The 15500-nt window shown below is 45.2% G+C and overlaps 1 protein-coding gene across 2 annotated transcripts in view; it reads right to left on the bottom strand.

The window, feature by feature from the left end:
- RSU1 (Ras suppressor protein 1) overlaps positions 1-15500 on the bottom strand; it is a 236593-nt gene that overhangs the window by 176821 nt on the left and 44272 nt on the right. For both annotated transcript variants that reach the window (XM_008999989.5, XM_002750065.6), the window contains one exon: positions 8061-8181. In XM_008999989.5, the coding sequence (XP_008998237.1) occupies positions 8061-8181 (121 nt within the window). The remainder of the gene's footprint in view (positions 1-8060; positions 8182-15500) is intronic.

The following is a 15500-nucleotide window of genomic DNA, read 5'->3' on the forward strand; positions in this document are numbered from 1 at the left end:
CAATCAACTATATGTGTTTTGGGCAAGGCTTCTGCTCAACTGTAAGCTATTAGTAACTAAGTTTTTGCAGAATCAACAGTTATATGTGGACATTCGATTGCATGGGGGGGCGGTCAGTGTGTGGCTCTCTTAACCCACATGTTGCTCAAGGCTCAATTGTGTGTGGGGTGTGTGTGTGTAGTGTTATGTGTGTGCACATGCAGGTCTTCTGTGTGGTATGTGGAGAGTGTGGTGTGTGCATGGTGTAGTGTGCTGGTGTGGGGGTGTGTGGTGTATGCAGTGTGGGGGGATGTGGTATGTGAAGTGTGGGGGTGCTTTTGCAGTGTGATGTGTGTGTGGGGTGTGGTGGTGTGTGGTATGTGTGTGAAGTGTTGGGGGTGTGGATGTCGTAATGTGTGGCATGTGTATGAGGTGTGGTGGGGTGTGTGTGTATACAAGGTGTGTGTATATGGTATTATCTGTGCTGTTGTGTGTATATGGGAGTGTCATATGTGGTGTGTGGAGGTGTATGCAGTGTGGTGTGGTATAATGTGGGAGGTGTGGTGTGTGTGATGTGTGTGGGGTTGTGTGCAGTGCAGTGTAGTGTGGTGTGGTGTGGTGTGGTGTGGGGGGTGTGGTGGTGTGTGTGGTGTGTATCGGGGGTACGGGTGTGCTATGGTATGGTATGATGTGTGTATAAGGTGGGGTGTGGTGGGGCGCTGTGTGTACAGGGTATGTGTGTGTGGAGTGTGAGGTGTGTGTGTGTGTGTGTTTCTCCAATGAAGTCTAAGGGAATGTTTTTCTATACTATCTTTTATCCCTTTCTTTAAGCCCCTTATTTCTCTTAATGCAGTTCCCTTTGAGCATACATAAAAGCCAATTTTTAAGAAAACTTTAATAAAAGTGGACAGATATTGAAAGGTGAAAGGGACTGTGACAATAAAAATCATTCTAGCCATCGATCCTTCTCATAACAGATCCAGCTTGGTCCAGCCCTACCAAGCGGGCCTCACCAGAAGCAGCTGCAGGCACAGGGCAAAACCTAAACGGAAACGTGGGAAGCACATTCATGTCAAGTACTTTGCTTGTTCACTCAAACTACCTTGTAATAAAGACAAGATGGAGCTTGTAATTAATGCTATGTTGAGATGAAAAAAACAGCCTAGGAAACGGTAAGGAGCAAAGACTTTGGAAGTGACTAAGGAAGGTGACAGGTGTCTGGGGGCACCCTGTACCTCATGGAGGCCAAAGCCGTTCCAGACCCTTGGGCTCCGATGCTAGGATTCTGAAAAGAATTTCAAGTCAGAGAAAGGGAGGAAGGCAGAGAAGCACACAGTAGGTGCTTCTGTCTACAAACACTGCTTTAGGTTACCCATTTTTGCAAACTGCTGATTGCTTAACATTTTTCTCTGCAAATAAAGAAATACACTTTTACAGTATTAGGTACAGGAAATCCATGGTTAGACAGGCTTACAGGGAAGATGCATCTCACCTGAGAGAGAGCTCCCATTCAATCTCCAGCCCAGAGCAAGCCTGGAGCCCCTCTACCACCTGGTGGCGAGAATCTACTTAATTGCAGGTTCCTTTCTCCTTTGAGTGACAAACTAATACCTACAACATGTATGAAACACAGCAGAGTCCCATGTGCAGCTGACAGCAGTAACAGCAGTAGGCACACCACCCCGGCGGGCAGAAAGGAAGCCCTTACTTAAACAAATGCTGAAACTTCAGAAGAACCGCTAGCAACAGCCCCAGCTACAAAGGGGGCAATGAACTGCAGAGACTTCTGGCCACCACTCTGGACACAAGTCCATGTGCATAGTGACCTGGTGGCATCTCTCTCTGCAGAACGAAGGATGAAACAAGCTAGCTGTTCCCACCTCCCCCCAGCAGGTGCTAACATCCATCTCCATCCATCTACATTTCCCTGTGTCAGAATTCCGTGCTCAGGACCCTGCTCAGACACTGCTAGCAATCAGGGTTTCCATGAGTTACAGTGGGGGTAGGAAAAGAATGGAGCTTTAAAAGATAGAGACTGCTAGGTGAGGAGTCCAGCTCCAGCACTTGCTGGCTGCATGACCTTGACCAAGTTACTCCAAGACCCAAGCTTCTCTGAGACCCAATTTCCTCAACTGTTGGGGTTACCACCTGCAGGGGTATGTCCTGCAGACCCTGACTCAATAACGGATAAATTCACTGACACACAGAATACAGTGAATGAGGGGGCTGGGGTGTCTGGCCCACTCACAGGACTCAAGGAGAGTGCTGTAAAGAGATTGCAGCCACTGGCCCCAACACGCTGGCATCTCCAGCCTTTATTCAGCACATATTAAATGAAAAAAGCTTTGCGTCAACACCGCCAGAGTGTAGAGATTAAAGGACAGTTTCCGAGACCTAAACCAAACACCATTAGTGGGTAATATTCCTGGTCGACCTCCCCTGAAGAGAGCCATCTGGAATGATCAAAGGTTCATTTACAGGACCACATGAGTAAACAAGTTATTCAGATAACCTTTCCCACATTTCCTAGATATTTGCTTTTCTTATCAACTAAAGGTAAAGGGAATAAAGCTGCCTTCAGCCGAAATTTCTACGGAAACTATGCAAACTTCTTGACCTTCCAAGAAGGTTTGCAACTATTTTCTATGACTTTCTGTAATATTTTTCCCTTAATATTTTTGCCACCACCCTGACTGAACTCCCACACTCAACTATAAAATGAGGCTGACAAACCTTCAGGGCAGGATCACTGGGAGGATGAGAGAGAAAATATGTGAAGCACCCAGCACCTGATCCATGGCTCACACGTGGCTTCTCAGGAAACGAGAGCTGTTGCTAGAATTATTTTTGAAAACGTTTGAGAGAAAATTTTCAATCAGCCCTAAGCGAGCAAGCTCACCTCATGACAAGTCATTTTGGACAGTCTGAACTATCAAGTGGTGGTTTTTGTATTTGTGCCACACTTAATTCAGGTGACTTCAGGTGTTTAAACATAAAGCTTCACAGGGCTCAGCTATGCCAAGTGTTATCAATTGTTTGCATGGGAAGATTTTTCAAATGCATGTTGGGAGTGGGCAAATGCCTGCATATGATGGAGAAATTTATAAAACCAGTGGGCCTAAGGCTATTTAGCATCCTTTTTCCTCTTCCTGTAAAGCCTCAGAAAGATCTGTACTAATGTCTCCTTTTCAGAGCAGTTTCTTCTCTGTAGGTTGTTCTGAGCACCTCCAGCTTCAATGAAACCTTCTTGGCTAAAGGCACTAATTTTTCTCACCTCCACAGTGACCTATTCACACGCTTATCAAAATTAAAAATTAAAAAAAATCTGAGCCAAGCCCAAAGGCTCACCTCTGTAATCCCAGCACTTTGGGAGGCCAACACAGGCAGATTGTTTGAGCTCAGGAGCTCGACACCAGCCTGGTCAACATGGCAAAACCCCATCTCTAAAAAAAAAACAATACAAAAATTAGCCAGGCATGGTGATGTGTACCTGTGGTCCCAGCTACTCAGGAGGCCGAGGTGGGAGGATCACTTGAGCCCAGAAGGCATAGGTTGCAGTGAGCAGAGATCATACCACTGCACTCCAGCCTGAGTGACAGAGCAAGACCCTGTCTCAACAAATAAATAAATAATCCAAATCCATAAATACTTAAGGAAAACTTCTATGTGTTCATGAGACGAGCACTAGAAACAGACGAGGTCAAACGTTATCCCCGAATAGTTGGGCATGGTGGTCCTGCACTGAAGTAAGCCTAGAAATAATGATCAACGTGGGAACCTATGTGGCTTCAAATTTTTTGGAAAATTACTCTATGAAATAATCCACATTTAGGCATTAAAAACAGAACTAAACTTTCTTTTATTTAGTCAGGTGGCCTAAACTTCGCTCATGTCCTACAATCATCAGAATAAACTGCAACTACTACACAAAACTTTGAAAGCAAATTCGGATTGATGGTGCCTTTTGGATCATGCACACGAGTGGCTTCCCAGCTCTGCTTTGCGGTCCCCCGAGAGTATACCTTCAGCCTGGCTCCTCGGAATAAGGAGTCCTCCTTATAACTGGCCTTACTGTGTGAGTACAGTTCTTTATGCCCTTTGAGGACTGAGGTATCCTTCATTGAAACCCATCTTAGCTCCTTTCCCAAAGAACTCAGAGTTTTGTTCAAACTTTGACAAATCCATCAATGTAGCTATGTTATTGAATACAAAAAGCTTTACACAATAAAGCACTGACAGCCAAAAATGCAAACAACTCCAAAGAGAACAAGAAGGCACTCGACGAAAAGGAAGTTTATGACTCTGTTCTAAGGTGCCTCAAACCAAACAGCACAAAATCTGAGCTTATTATGTTCCTCCCAAACCTGTCTCCATCTGTTATATTTTTCAGCTGCCCAATACAGAAATGTAGGTATCATTCCATCAGATCAGTTACTGTCTGTCAATGCCACCACCTGAATCTTCTTCATATAAAATCCCTCCCTGCCTCCAATGTCACTGTCCTAGTTCACATGGGACATGAAGCTTGTGCTCTTACTGGTCTCCTAACCTCTAGCTTACCTCTCTCCTCTTTCTTCTCCACACTTATCTTTCATGGGAAAATCTCACCTCATCGCATATCTGCTACTCTGCTATGGAAATTTCTCAATGGTCAGTATAAAATTGGAGCTCATTTATGTATGTATGTATGTATGTATGTATGTATGTATGTATGTATGTATTTATAAGATGGAGCCTCACTCTGTCACCCAGGCTGGAGTGCGATGGTGCAATTATTTTTGAGCCTCTCGTGTAGAGTAGCTTGGATCACAGGCGTGCACCACCACATTTAGCTAATTTTTGTATTTTTAGTAGAGACGAGGTTTCACCGTGTTGACCAAGCTGTTCTTGAACTCCTGACCTCAGCTGACCTGCCAGCCTCAGCCTTACAAAGTGCTGGGACTAGAAGCATGAGCCAATGCACCCAGGAGAAGCTCGCTTACTCAGCACAGGGGCCTTTCATCAGCACTTCTGACTCCCTGCCATGATTATAAACATTTGTTTGTTGACGGTTGGCTTCCCCAACCATCAGGGGAAGTAATGGAAACTCCATCAGGGATGGATGGTTGGTAGCTAGAACAATGCCTGGTACACAGTTGGGATCTTGGTAAATCCTCATTCCCTGAACAGCAGACATCCAGGATTCCAGGTTTAGCCTGACTCCTGATCTTAAAGCTGCCTGCCTCACACTTTAAACTCAACAGTGCCAAAAAACCAACAATTCCCAGGCCCCAGGCGGGCAGTGCTGTGAGTGTTTAAATATGCCATTCTCTCAACCTGAGATGCCTTCCTTCCTTTGACTTGTGAGTCTGAGAAATTCTCAAGCATCAAATCTGGGCTCTGGTGCTACCTCCTGGGTACCTGCTCCTGAAAATCTCACCCGGAGACTAAGGTGCTCCCCATCTTGCTCCTCCCACTGCCAGTCCACAACCACCAGCACATCAGTGACCTTCCTGGTCTGTTGCTGTTTCTAGCCAGCCTTGCCCCCATAGATTAGGTCAAGGACCATGACTTTCACCTTGGCTCCCAGTTACTAGCAAGATTCCTGACATAGAATAGTCACTTACATAGTTACGGAATCAATGAAAAAGTAAATTATGATAATTATCATGATAACCATAGCTAACACTAGGTACTGCTCAGTATGTCCCAAGCACTGTTCCTAGTGATTGAGAGTTTATATATATAGATTATATATACATATCTCATTTAATAAATGAACAAATTAACAGTAAGAATATATATCTACATCTACTTTTAGCTTCTTTCTCACATACAAATTAAAGATCGGGATAGAATGGTCTGTAAAACCAAGATATAAATGGAGAATCTTTTCATTTCTGCTTTGCCAGATGGGTATACAGGCTCCAAATTTGTAGGGAGAAAAAAAGCCTCATCTCATCTAAAGTGACGTTTCTCCCTCCTTTAACTTCACTTTCCCTCAGACGTAAGAAGGAAGACTGCCCAGGGAGCTTACAAAGTTGGTCCCTAAGCCCAAGTGAACTTCAAAATAAGTGCATCTGACCAAGCTCCTCGTGGAAAGAATGAACTGAAAACCACTCCACAAATATATTTTCATGACTGTTTCCTGCTAAACTGGCAAATACCTGGCCAGCAGCTATTGCCACTCCACATCAACCACTCACTCAACTAGAGCATTCAGTGGCTACAATTTAATGAATATACAACTTCGCACAAGGCTGAAGCATGACTGGGCAGTTTCATCTGATAACTGCACCCAGGAAAATGGAATTCTGATGCCCAAGTTCCAGTTGGGGTCTATGGATGCATTCGTCTGTTCTCCCATTGCTATAAAGGAATGCCCGAGGCTGGGTGACTTACAAGAAAAGAGGTTTAACTGACTCATGATTCTGTAGGCTGTATAGGAAGCCTGGCAGCAGCTGCTTGTGGAGAATCCTCAGGTACTTTTACTCCTGGTGGAAGGCGATGCAGGAGCATGTGTATTACACGGCAGGAGCAGGAGAGTGTGACAGGGAAGGTGCTACATGCTTTTAAACAACCAGGTCTCGCAATAACTCCCTCACTATCCTAAGGGCAGCATCAGGAGGGGATGGTGTTAAACCATCCCCGAGAGCTCCACCCCCAGTATCCAACCACCCAGGGGGCCCCACCTCCAACACTAGGGATTATAATTACACATGAGATTTGGTGGGGACACAGATCCAAACCATATCAATGAAGTCTCAGGGAGCCTTTGAACACAGAACCATAAGGTTCTCTTCCCAGGTTGGCCGCTAACCTCAAGGGTTACCGGGAGCAAGTCCCTTAGCCCCTTTGAAAAGGCTTGGCTTGGACAGGTGCGGTGGCTGACACCCGTAATCCAAGCACTTTGGGAGGCCAAGGCAGGTGAATCACGTGGTCAGGATATAGAGACCATCCTGGCCAACATGGTGAAACCCTGTCTCTACTAAAAATACAAAAATAAGTTGGGTGTGGTGGCGTGTGCCTATAATCCCAGCTACTCAGGAGGCTGAGGCAGGAGAATCGCTTGAACCAGGGAGTTAAAGGTTGCAGTCAGCCGAGATCGTGCCATTGTACTCCAGCCTGAGGCTACATATCAATAAAAAAGGCTTGGCTTCCTCTATATAAAATAAAAGCACTAAAACCTGCCCTCCTACCTCACAAATGTTGGGAGGGTCAAATGCTGCAAAGTAGTTCACGAAGACAAGTTGTGGTTGTTGTCATTATTATTATTAAGATGAAGTTTCGCTCTTGGCCCCCAGGCTGGACTGCAATGGCGTGATGCTGGCTCACGGTAACCTCCACCTCCCAGGTTCAAGTGCCTCAGCCTCCTGAGTAGCTGGGATTACAGGCACATGCTACCACACCCGGCTAATTTTTGTATTTTTAGTAGAGATGGAGTTTTACCATGTTGGCCAGGCTGGTCTCAAATTCCTGACTTAAGGTGATCTGCCTGCCTATGCCTCCCAAAGTGCTGGGATTACAGGCAAGAGCCACCACACCCGGCCAGGTTATCATTATTATTTACTGCTCCCTGGTTCTGCAACCTCGGCTGAATCAAAACTCTCTTCTTCACCTTTGCATAAAGAAAGACAGAGGATTGCTATCTCTCAGCTACAGAGAAGAATTGCAAAAGCAAATGAAGCAGCATTAGGAAATAACTTCTTCCCTCCAAGGGAAGTTGCTTTGTCAACTATTGCTGTGTAACACAGAGAGAAAGAAAATCGACCACATTACAACCTGCCTGCCAGTTCGTGCTATGCAAATCAGTCCCTTCTCGGTCAACAGAACTGAGATAAAATTTTACTGGACACAACATACAGTAAAAATTTAACTTCATTATTGTACCCACAATTAGCTTCTTGATGAGCTTTCAAATATTCACTAATGTAGGCCCCTGAAAGGATATATTAAAACAATAAAACTCTTTTTAAAACCCAAAACATAAAAAGAAATTACAACTCCACTCCTGTGAAGTAATATAAATGGAATCCCTCCCCTGGCCGGCACTCCCCTCCCACTCCCTTCCTCTCAGTTCTTTCCACTCCACTGATACTCACCCAAGGTTCAGGTGTTTCAGTTTCTGAAGGCTGCTGATCTGTGTGGGTAGCTCCTCAATCTGGTTATTAAAAAAGTTGAGCACTTCCAAATTCTTCAGTTCTGCTATGTTTGGTGGCACCGCTTTGGGAAAAAAAAAAAAAAATGCTGAGTGTGAATCTGGGAACCTAACTCCTAGCAAGGGATGTTAGCACGTTTTGTTTTTCTTTTTTCTTTCTTTTCTTTTTTTTTTTGGGTGGGGGGGATGGAGTCTCACTCACTCTGTTACCCAGACTAGAGTACAGTGGTGTGATCTCAGCTCACTGCAATCTCCGCCTCTGAGGTTCAAGCATTCTCCTGCCTCAGGCTCCCAAGTAGCTGGATTACAGGCGCCTGCCACTACCCCCAGCTCATTTTTTTGGATTTTTAGTAGAGACAGGGTTTCACCATGGTGGCCAGGCTGGTCTCGAACTCCTTACCTTGTGATTTGTCCACCTCGGCCTCCCAAAGTGCTGGGATTACAGGCATGAGCCACCACGCCCAGCCTTGTTTTCCTTTCAAAGCAAAGAAAGATGGAAACTCCCAAAGGACCATCAAATTCATATATTGGTCTTATTTTTTTTAAGGTTTTTCATAAGCAGTCACTCACTTCTGAGTGGCCCGCTGAAATGATTCTTTAAATATGATTAGCTAAGTGTGCTTGGCATAGTTTGTTTCAGATGGACAATGAGGAGAGAAACAACAGAAATGCACCAAAGAGGATTTCCGTACCATAAGCGGCCTATAAAAGTGAATATTACAGGCCAGGCGCGGTGGCTCATGCCTGTAATCCCAGCACTTTGGGAGGCTGAGGCAGGTGGATCACAAGGTCAAGAGATCGAGACCATCCTGGTGAACACGTTGAAACTCCATCTCTACTAAAAATACAAAAAAGTAGCTGGGCATGGTTGTGAGTGCCTGTAATCCCAGCTACTCAGGAGGCTGAGGCAGGAGAATTGCCTGAACCCAGGAGGCGGAGGTTGTGGTGAGCCGAGATCACGCCATTGCACTCCAGCCTGGGTAACGAGCGAAACTCCGTCACAAAAAAAAAAAAAGTGAGTATTACGAAGCATATATTCCTATAGTTGTCATATAGAATCTTATCAGTGCCGTTGTTTTGATTTTTCCTTTTGGTTTTCTTGCATTACCACCAGAAGAAAGATGGCAACCTCTAAATCCCTTCCTCGGACAGGTACATTGAAGTTGTTTAAATAACCCAGTATCTGAAGAGCTGTCCTCTTAACATTACATTAATAACAAGATAAGCTCAATTTTAAATGATGAAAAATTCCACCTCCCTACTTTCTGATTTTGGCCTCTGGAGTAATGTATCTTGATCAATACCACACGCACATACAGACACACACACATACACACAAACAGACACACACAGAGGTTACATCAGATTAGCAACAGATCGATACATTGTTATTATATAGAAATACAAAAAGTCAACTCAGTAGCATGCTATGAATACTAGTATGCAGATCAAAGGTGAAAATCAACCACGGGGGACCCGAAAGGTTCCTCCTTCCCTAGCAGGCATATACTTGAAAAGACAAATGTAAAAGTCAAAGGCATCTTTATCTCAAAAGCACAAACTATAAATTGGCAGCTGAAGATACTTTCCATAGACTGTAATACATCTACCTCACTTGCTATTCAGTCTTTCTACAAACATTTGTATGGGTGATACACTTGGCCGTGGTTCACGTAAACTCTGACACCAAGACTACCCAGGCAACTAAAAACATGAACAGGGGCCTGGAGCCCAGCCCAAGAAAGCCTGATGTCTCTTATCAGTCAGGTTTACTTCCCATCCCATCTGCTTCCTCCAGGGATGCCCGAGGAAGCCAGAAAACCAACCTGCCTGCCTGCAGTCAGACCTAAACTCAGACCCAGGAGCACTTGTGATCAGAACCACCACAAAGGTGTGTGCAAAATGCCAAACACACATCTAAACTATTTCAGCAGCTGGCCATTTCAAGAAGACCAACTGATAACTCCCAGGGGAACAAAAGTAAAGGGCCGGGCATATTGCTCATTAGAGTTTTGGGTCATCATTTGCAGCTTTCTGAAATGTCTAGGGCATTGCTGACCCGATTTCATCTAGAGGGACGGCTTGGTGAGAGGTAGAAGAAGTGCTTTCAGCCGGGAATGGTAGCTCATGCCCGGATTTTCTATGAGAGGCGTAGGGAGGCGCATCACCTGAGGTGAGGCGTTCAAATCCAGCTTGGCCAACATGGCGAAACCCCATCTCTACTAAAAATACAAAAATGAGCCAGGCACGGTGGTATGCATTTGTAATCCCAGTTATTTGGGAGACTGAGGCAGGATAATTGCCTGAACGTAGGAGGTGGAAGTTGCAGTGAGCCGAGATTTCGCCATTGCACTTGGCCTGGGAGACAGAGCGAGACTCCATCTCAAAAAAAAAAAGAAGAAGAAGAAGAAAAGAAATGCTTTCACTGGAAGAATACAGATTACTCAGAACCTGGGCCCAGGGGCAGAGAGCAGTGGTCTAGTGAGCAGCCCTTGGATGAGCTTCTGAAGCAGCTGCTGATAAAAGAACAGGTATTCATGTAATCTGGACAGCTCGAAGCTCCTCCACAACCCTCTTGGATACCTGCAGGAATGCAAATGAACCCCACCTGTACAATGTGGCTGCAAATGCACATTCTTAGGTGCACAGCCCATGGAACACTTCTGTGCAAATGCATGGCATTCGCCTTGCGTTAAGTGATTACTAAGGAAATCACCTGCGCAGTGCCTCATGCCTGTAATCCCAGCATTTTGCAAGGCCCAGGCAGGTGGATTATCTGAGGTCAGGAGTTCGAGACCAGCCTAACCAGCATGGTGAACCCCATCTGTATTAGAAATACAAAAATTAGCCAGGCATGGTGGCAGGCACCTGTCATCCCAGCTACTTGGGACACTGAAGTGGGAAAATCGTTTGAACCCAGGAGGCAGAGTTTGCAGTGAGCTGAGATCATGCCATTATACTCCAGCCTGGGCAACAAGAGTAAAACTCTGTCTCAAAAAAAAAAAAAAAACAGAAAAGAAAAAAATCACCAGGCTGTGCCTTGCGGGTCACAGTGGATGTCATCTTCTCTCCCAGATCATAAAATGTGCACAACGCCGCTGCCCAGAGACCTCATCCCTCCCCTGGCCACCCTCCAGCTACCGCTAAGCATTCATCTGATTAGTTCCAAGAGCAATAAGGGAAGTTAGTGAAACCAGGAGAAAATGATGATCTCAATTTAGCCACAAACCAAGAATAATGCAGCCAGAATGACTGCCTTCTTCCCGAAGTTACTCTGCTGGTGCAATTAAATGCTGGTCCAAAGGTATCGCCCTTCTGACAGGATGAGAGATGATTTCACTCTCCTTGCTAAATCAGTCCAATTTAAAACCACCAATTATGCTAAATGTGATTTAGGGCTTTGTTTTGTGGACCCAAACAGTAACCTCATATTCAATTTACAAAACTTCTCCCAGCCTTTTGGTAAGCATGTGAATTTTTTGTTTAAGACTCCATTCAAGCTAGATGACAAAAAAAATAAATTACACAGCTATTATTCTCCCTAAATATACAGAATTTTTTGAAACCCCCAACAGTAGTAAAAAGGAAAAAAAAAAGGGGAAGAAATTAACACACAGACCCATCTGGACAGGACGGTATTCACTCTCTGAACCAATATTTAAAGAATGCTGATAAAGTGCACAGCGCCATGCTTTTTTTTTTTTTTTTTTTTTAAGATGGAGTCTTGTTCTGTCGCCCAGGGTAGAGTGGGGTGGCATGATCTAGGCTCACTGCAACCTCCATCTCCCAGGTTCCAGGTTCAAGCAATTCTCTTGCCTCAGCCTCCTGAGTGGCTGGGACAACAGATGCATGCCACCATTCCTGGCTAATTTTTTGTGGGTTTTTTTTTTAGTAGAGAAGGGGTTTCACCGTGTTGCCCAGGCTGACTGCGAACTCCTGAGCTCAGGCAATCCGCGTGCCTCGATCTCCCAAACTGCTGGGATTACAGGCGTGAGCCAACACACCCGGCCAGTGCCATGCTTTTCACACATATCAATACTGTGGGGATAAAGTAGGAGAGGCATGTTATTTAAAGAAAGTAAGTTACAAAAGATAGGGTATCAAACTCAATAAACTGAAACAGGCGCAGTGCTTGGAAAACAAACTACTCCCAACCAAACTGCCTGGAAAAAATAACCAGTTCGCAATACGAACTGTGCTATGACCAAATCATACACATATGTGGCGGGAACAATTTTAGGTATTCCAAAAAGACCACGGCAATATTTTACCAGTAAAATATCCGACTGGAATTTTCCAGAGATCTATAGGATGCATGAGCAAGAAGCATTTTAAAACCTAACAGTACATGTCAGCATCTTTACCATGCCTTTGAAATGTTCCTTTTTCACCAGTCTGTGCAACTTCTGACCTATGCTATGACACCAAAGAAACTGAAGAGCAACGTGGTCCCTGATGCTACAATGCTGTGTGTGCCCTACTCAACCCATAACCTCTCTGGGCCTCTGTCAAATGAGAAGGCTGGACTGTGACCATTTCCAAGGTCTCTTCCACCTCATTTTAACATCCTAGGACTCTAAGAGGAGATGGATTATGAAAACCAATGACATGGCTTTAAATAATTCAATAAATGGGGCCCTCAATTAGGAAGCTTAGTCATGTAGAACTTTGCTTCTGACAAGGAATTGAGTATCATTTTCTGCCTAGCCAAAGATGGTTGCTTTAATTTTGAGACTTCAAGTGCTAGGTTTAGGGGAACGGTCCCCAAAGGACTCCGATATTCCCTGGCTCCTCAATGTCACATTTCGCTCTAGCTGCAGGATCACAGGACTGCTGGTGTTCTGGAAAGGTGACATCACTCCAGAGACTAATCTCAAAGTTTCTTCCGGGCTTTGCAGCGGTTCCACCAAACACACCTGGCATGACCTTTTTTCCTTCAAATCCTCCTAAACTGAATAACCCGAATGCTGCTCAGGAGTTCTGTCCATCTGATGTGTCAGCCCAGACTTGGCAACTCAGTACCCCCGTCTCCCCCAGCAGTTTCTGAAAGGTTCCACAAGAAGCCCGAAGTGGCTGAAGAGCTCATTAACTTCTCTTTCGCCAGAAGCACCTCCACTTCACAGGCTGGAGAAACCAGAGTCCATCTGCGTGAAACACTGATGCAGCGCCTTCCTGAGCAACAGCTTCACTCCTAAAAGGACATACAGCTGCGGCCGTCGATACCTGCAACCGGCGTGAGCCACCCGGCACTGCACAACTGATTCGAACTCACAAAATCAACAGTCGACTCAAGAATACACTGCCCCCAACCGGCCAGCAGCCAGCAAACTGTCTCCCGCCTCCACACAAAGAATCAAAACCAACCACTGTTATAACAATCGCAGTTTCAATTCTGTTTAACTGAGAAGGATTCTGTTCTATGATGTAAAATTAGTAATTCCACAACCAACAACTTAAAGCATTTTAGGAGCTGACACAATCATAATTAGCATGGTATGTTCTGCGACTGGGCTATTGATGCACAGCCACTAGTTAGATGCAGCTATTTGAATTTAAACCTAGATTAAACAAAATTGGATAAAAGGATGAATGCTACTGTCTGGTCACAGCAGCAACACTTCAAGAGCTTGACAGCCACATGTGGTAGTAGTGCCTCCGCTACTGCATGGCAGGGATACTGACCATTTCCATCACTGCAGAATGTTCTATGAGGCAGCCCTGCTCTACGGCGGTGCATCTCAAACCACAGAGATGTCAGAATCGCGGCAGGGCTTCCTAAAACACGGAGGGAGGGGTATCCCGGAGTTTCTGATTCGGTTTGGGGTAAAGCCTGAGAATCTGAATTGCCAGCAACCTCCCAGGGGATGCTGATGTTGCTGGTCTGGGAATATTTTGGTTCAGAAAACTTTTCATTCATTGGCAGCATCAAGATGATCAATCCAGTACATATGTCCCTTACCCCATGAAATGATGCGATGAGTGTAAGAATCAATTGTATCCAAATGAACACTCCTACCAAGCCTGGGGAATTGATGAAAAGTGTAACAATTAAAACTCTAGGTGTCTAACATGCTCAATGTGAGTGCCACAATCAAACCCTTTCTAGTCAACTTCTGCTTCCCCACACAGCATTTTATGGTGACATCAGAATTGTTTAAGATGGACAACCTTCCAGAGGAGAAAAGCCTTGAATTCCCTAGCACACTGAATTAAGTCACTCAGTGGTAAATTCATCATGACCAAGGGTGGTCACACAAAGAGATGTCACCTGCTATACTGCTCAGCTTCAAAACACTGAGCCCTAATGGCAGGGTGCTGGCTGGTGGTGACAGCGCAGACAGACCGGCTTGGGTGCAGCTGATTTGGGGGCTTTTTGAGCAAAAGAATCTTGTGGCCCTTGAGGCAAAGAAACAAAGCTGTAAGGAGCAACAGACTCTGGGAGCAGCAGGAAATAGGCAAAAACATAAGGACAGGAGCTCTGCCTGGGTGCAGCCCACGGGAGGGTCAGGGGGCCACACATTGGTCTTTAGAGCCATATGGTTCCCAGTGACAGCCAGGTCCTCTTCAGCTCCAGAAGGGCAGCACTAGACCCTGCACCAAGCGAACACACACCCACGGCTTCCAGGAAGCCAGAAGCTGTTCTGAACACATGGCGCTTTCTATCCGCAGCACAGGCACAGAATCTGGAGGTGACCTCCACCCACCATCTCCACCAAACTTCTGGGGAGTTGGGGGCTGTGTTACCCCCAAGTGTTTTTGCAGAAGCACCAAAGGATGTTTTCAGAGCTGGTGATTCTTGAGCTAGGGCTGACCCAGGGCAGGAAAGCCAGGGGACCCAGCCTCTTTGAAAGAAGGAAACTGATAGCTCCACCTCTGCTTCCAGTGATGGACTGTGAATTACAGCAAGGGCAGGAAGAGGAGGACTTAGAGCAGGTACTTCATGGGAGGCAACTGTTCAAGCCAGGGTGAGGACAGCAGGTGGCACAGTGGCATGCCTGCCCTGGTGGAGGCGACACTAATGTCCCATGACCATTTCCAGGATGCAAAAGTGCCACCAACCCTCAGGCCAAATAGTGCCCAAAGAAACCACACGCAATGAGTCACAGGAAAATAAAACAGAGTAGCACTGCTTCTAAGAACCGGACATAATTGCTATTTTAAAAAAGGAGGTTTTTGTCTGTGGCCGTAACAAATGAAAATGCCTGGCTGGATGATCACAATGTTATGTATTTCTACAGCTTTTTAAAAGCACGGAAGGATAGAGGATAGTAGAGGATATTAAAATTGGCTTGTTATTTAGATAACTTAGTACATTACATTTCTACAACCAAGTTACTAGAAAAATTACTAAAAACATAAGAAGACATGCCAATGAATGAGATTA

The sequence above is a fragment of the Callithrix jacchus genome, chromosome 7, assembly GCF_049354715.1.
Source record: "Callithrix jacchus isolate 240 chromosome 7, calJac240_pri, whole genome shotgun sequence".
NCBI lineage: Eukaryota > Metazoa > Chordata > Mammalia > Primates > Cebidae > Callithrix > Callithrix jacchus.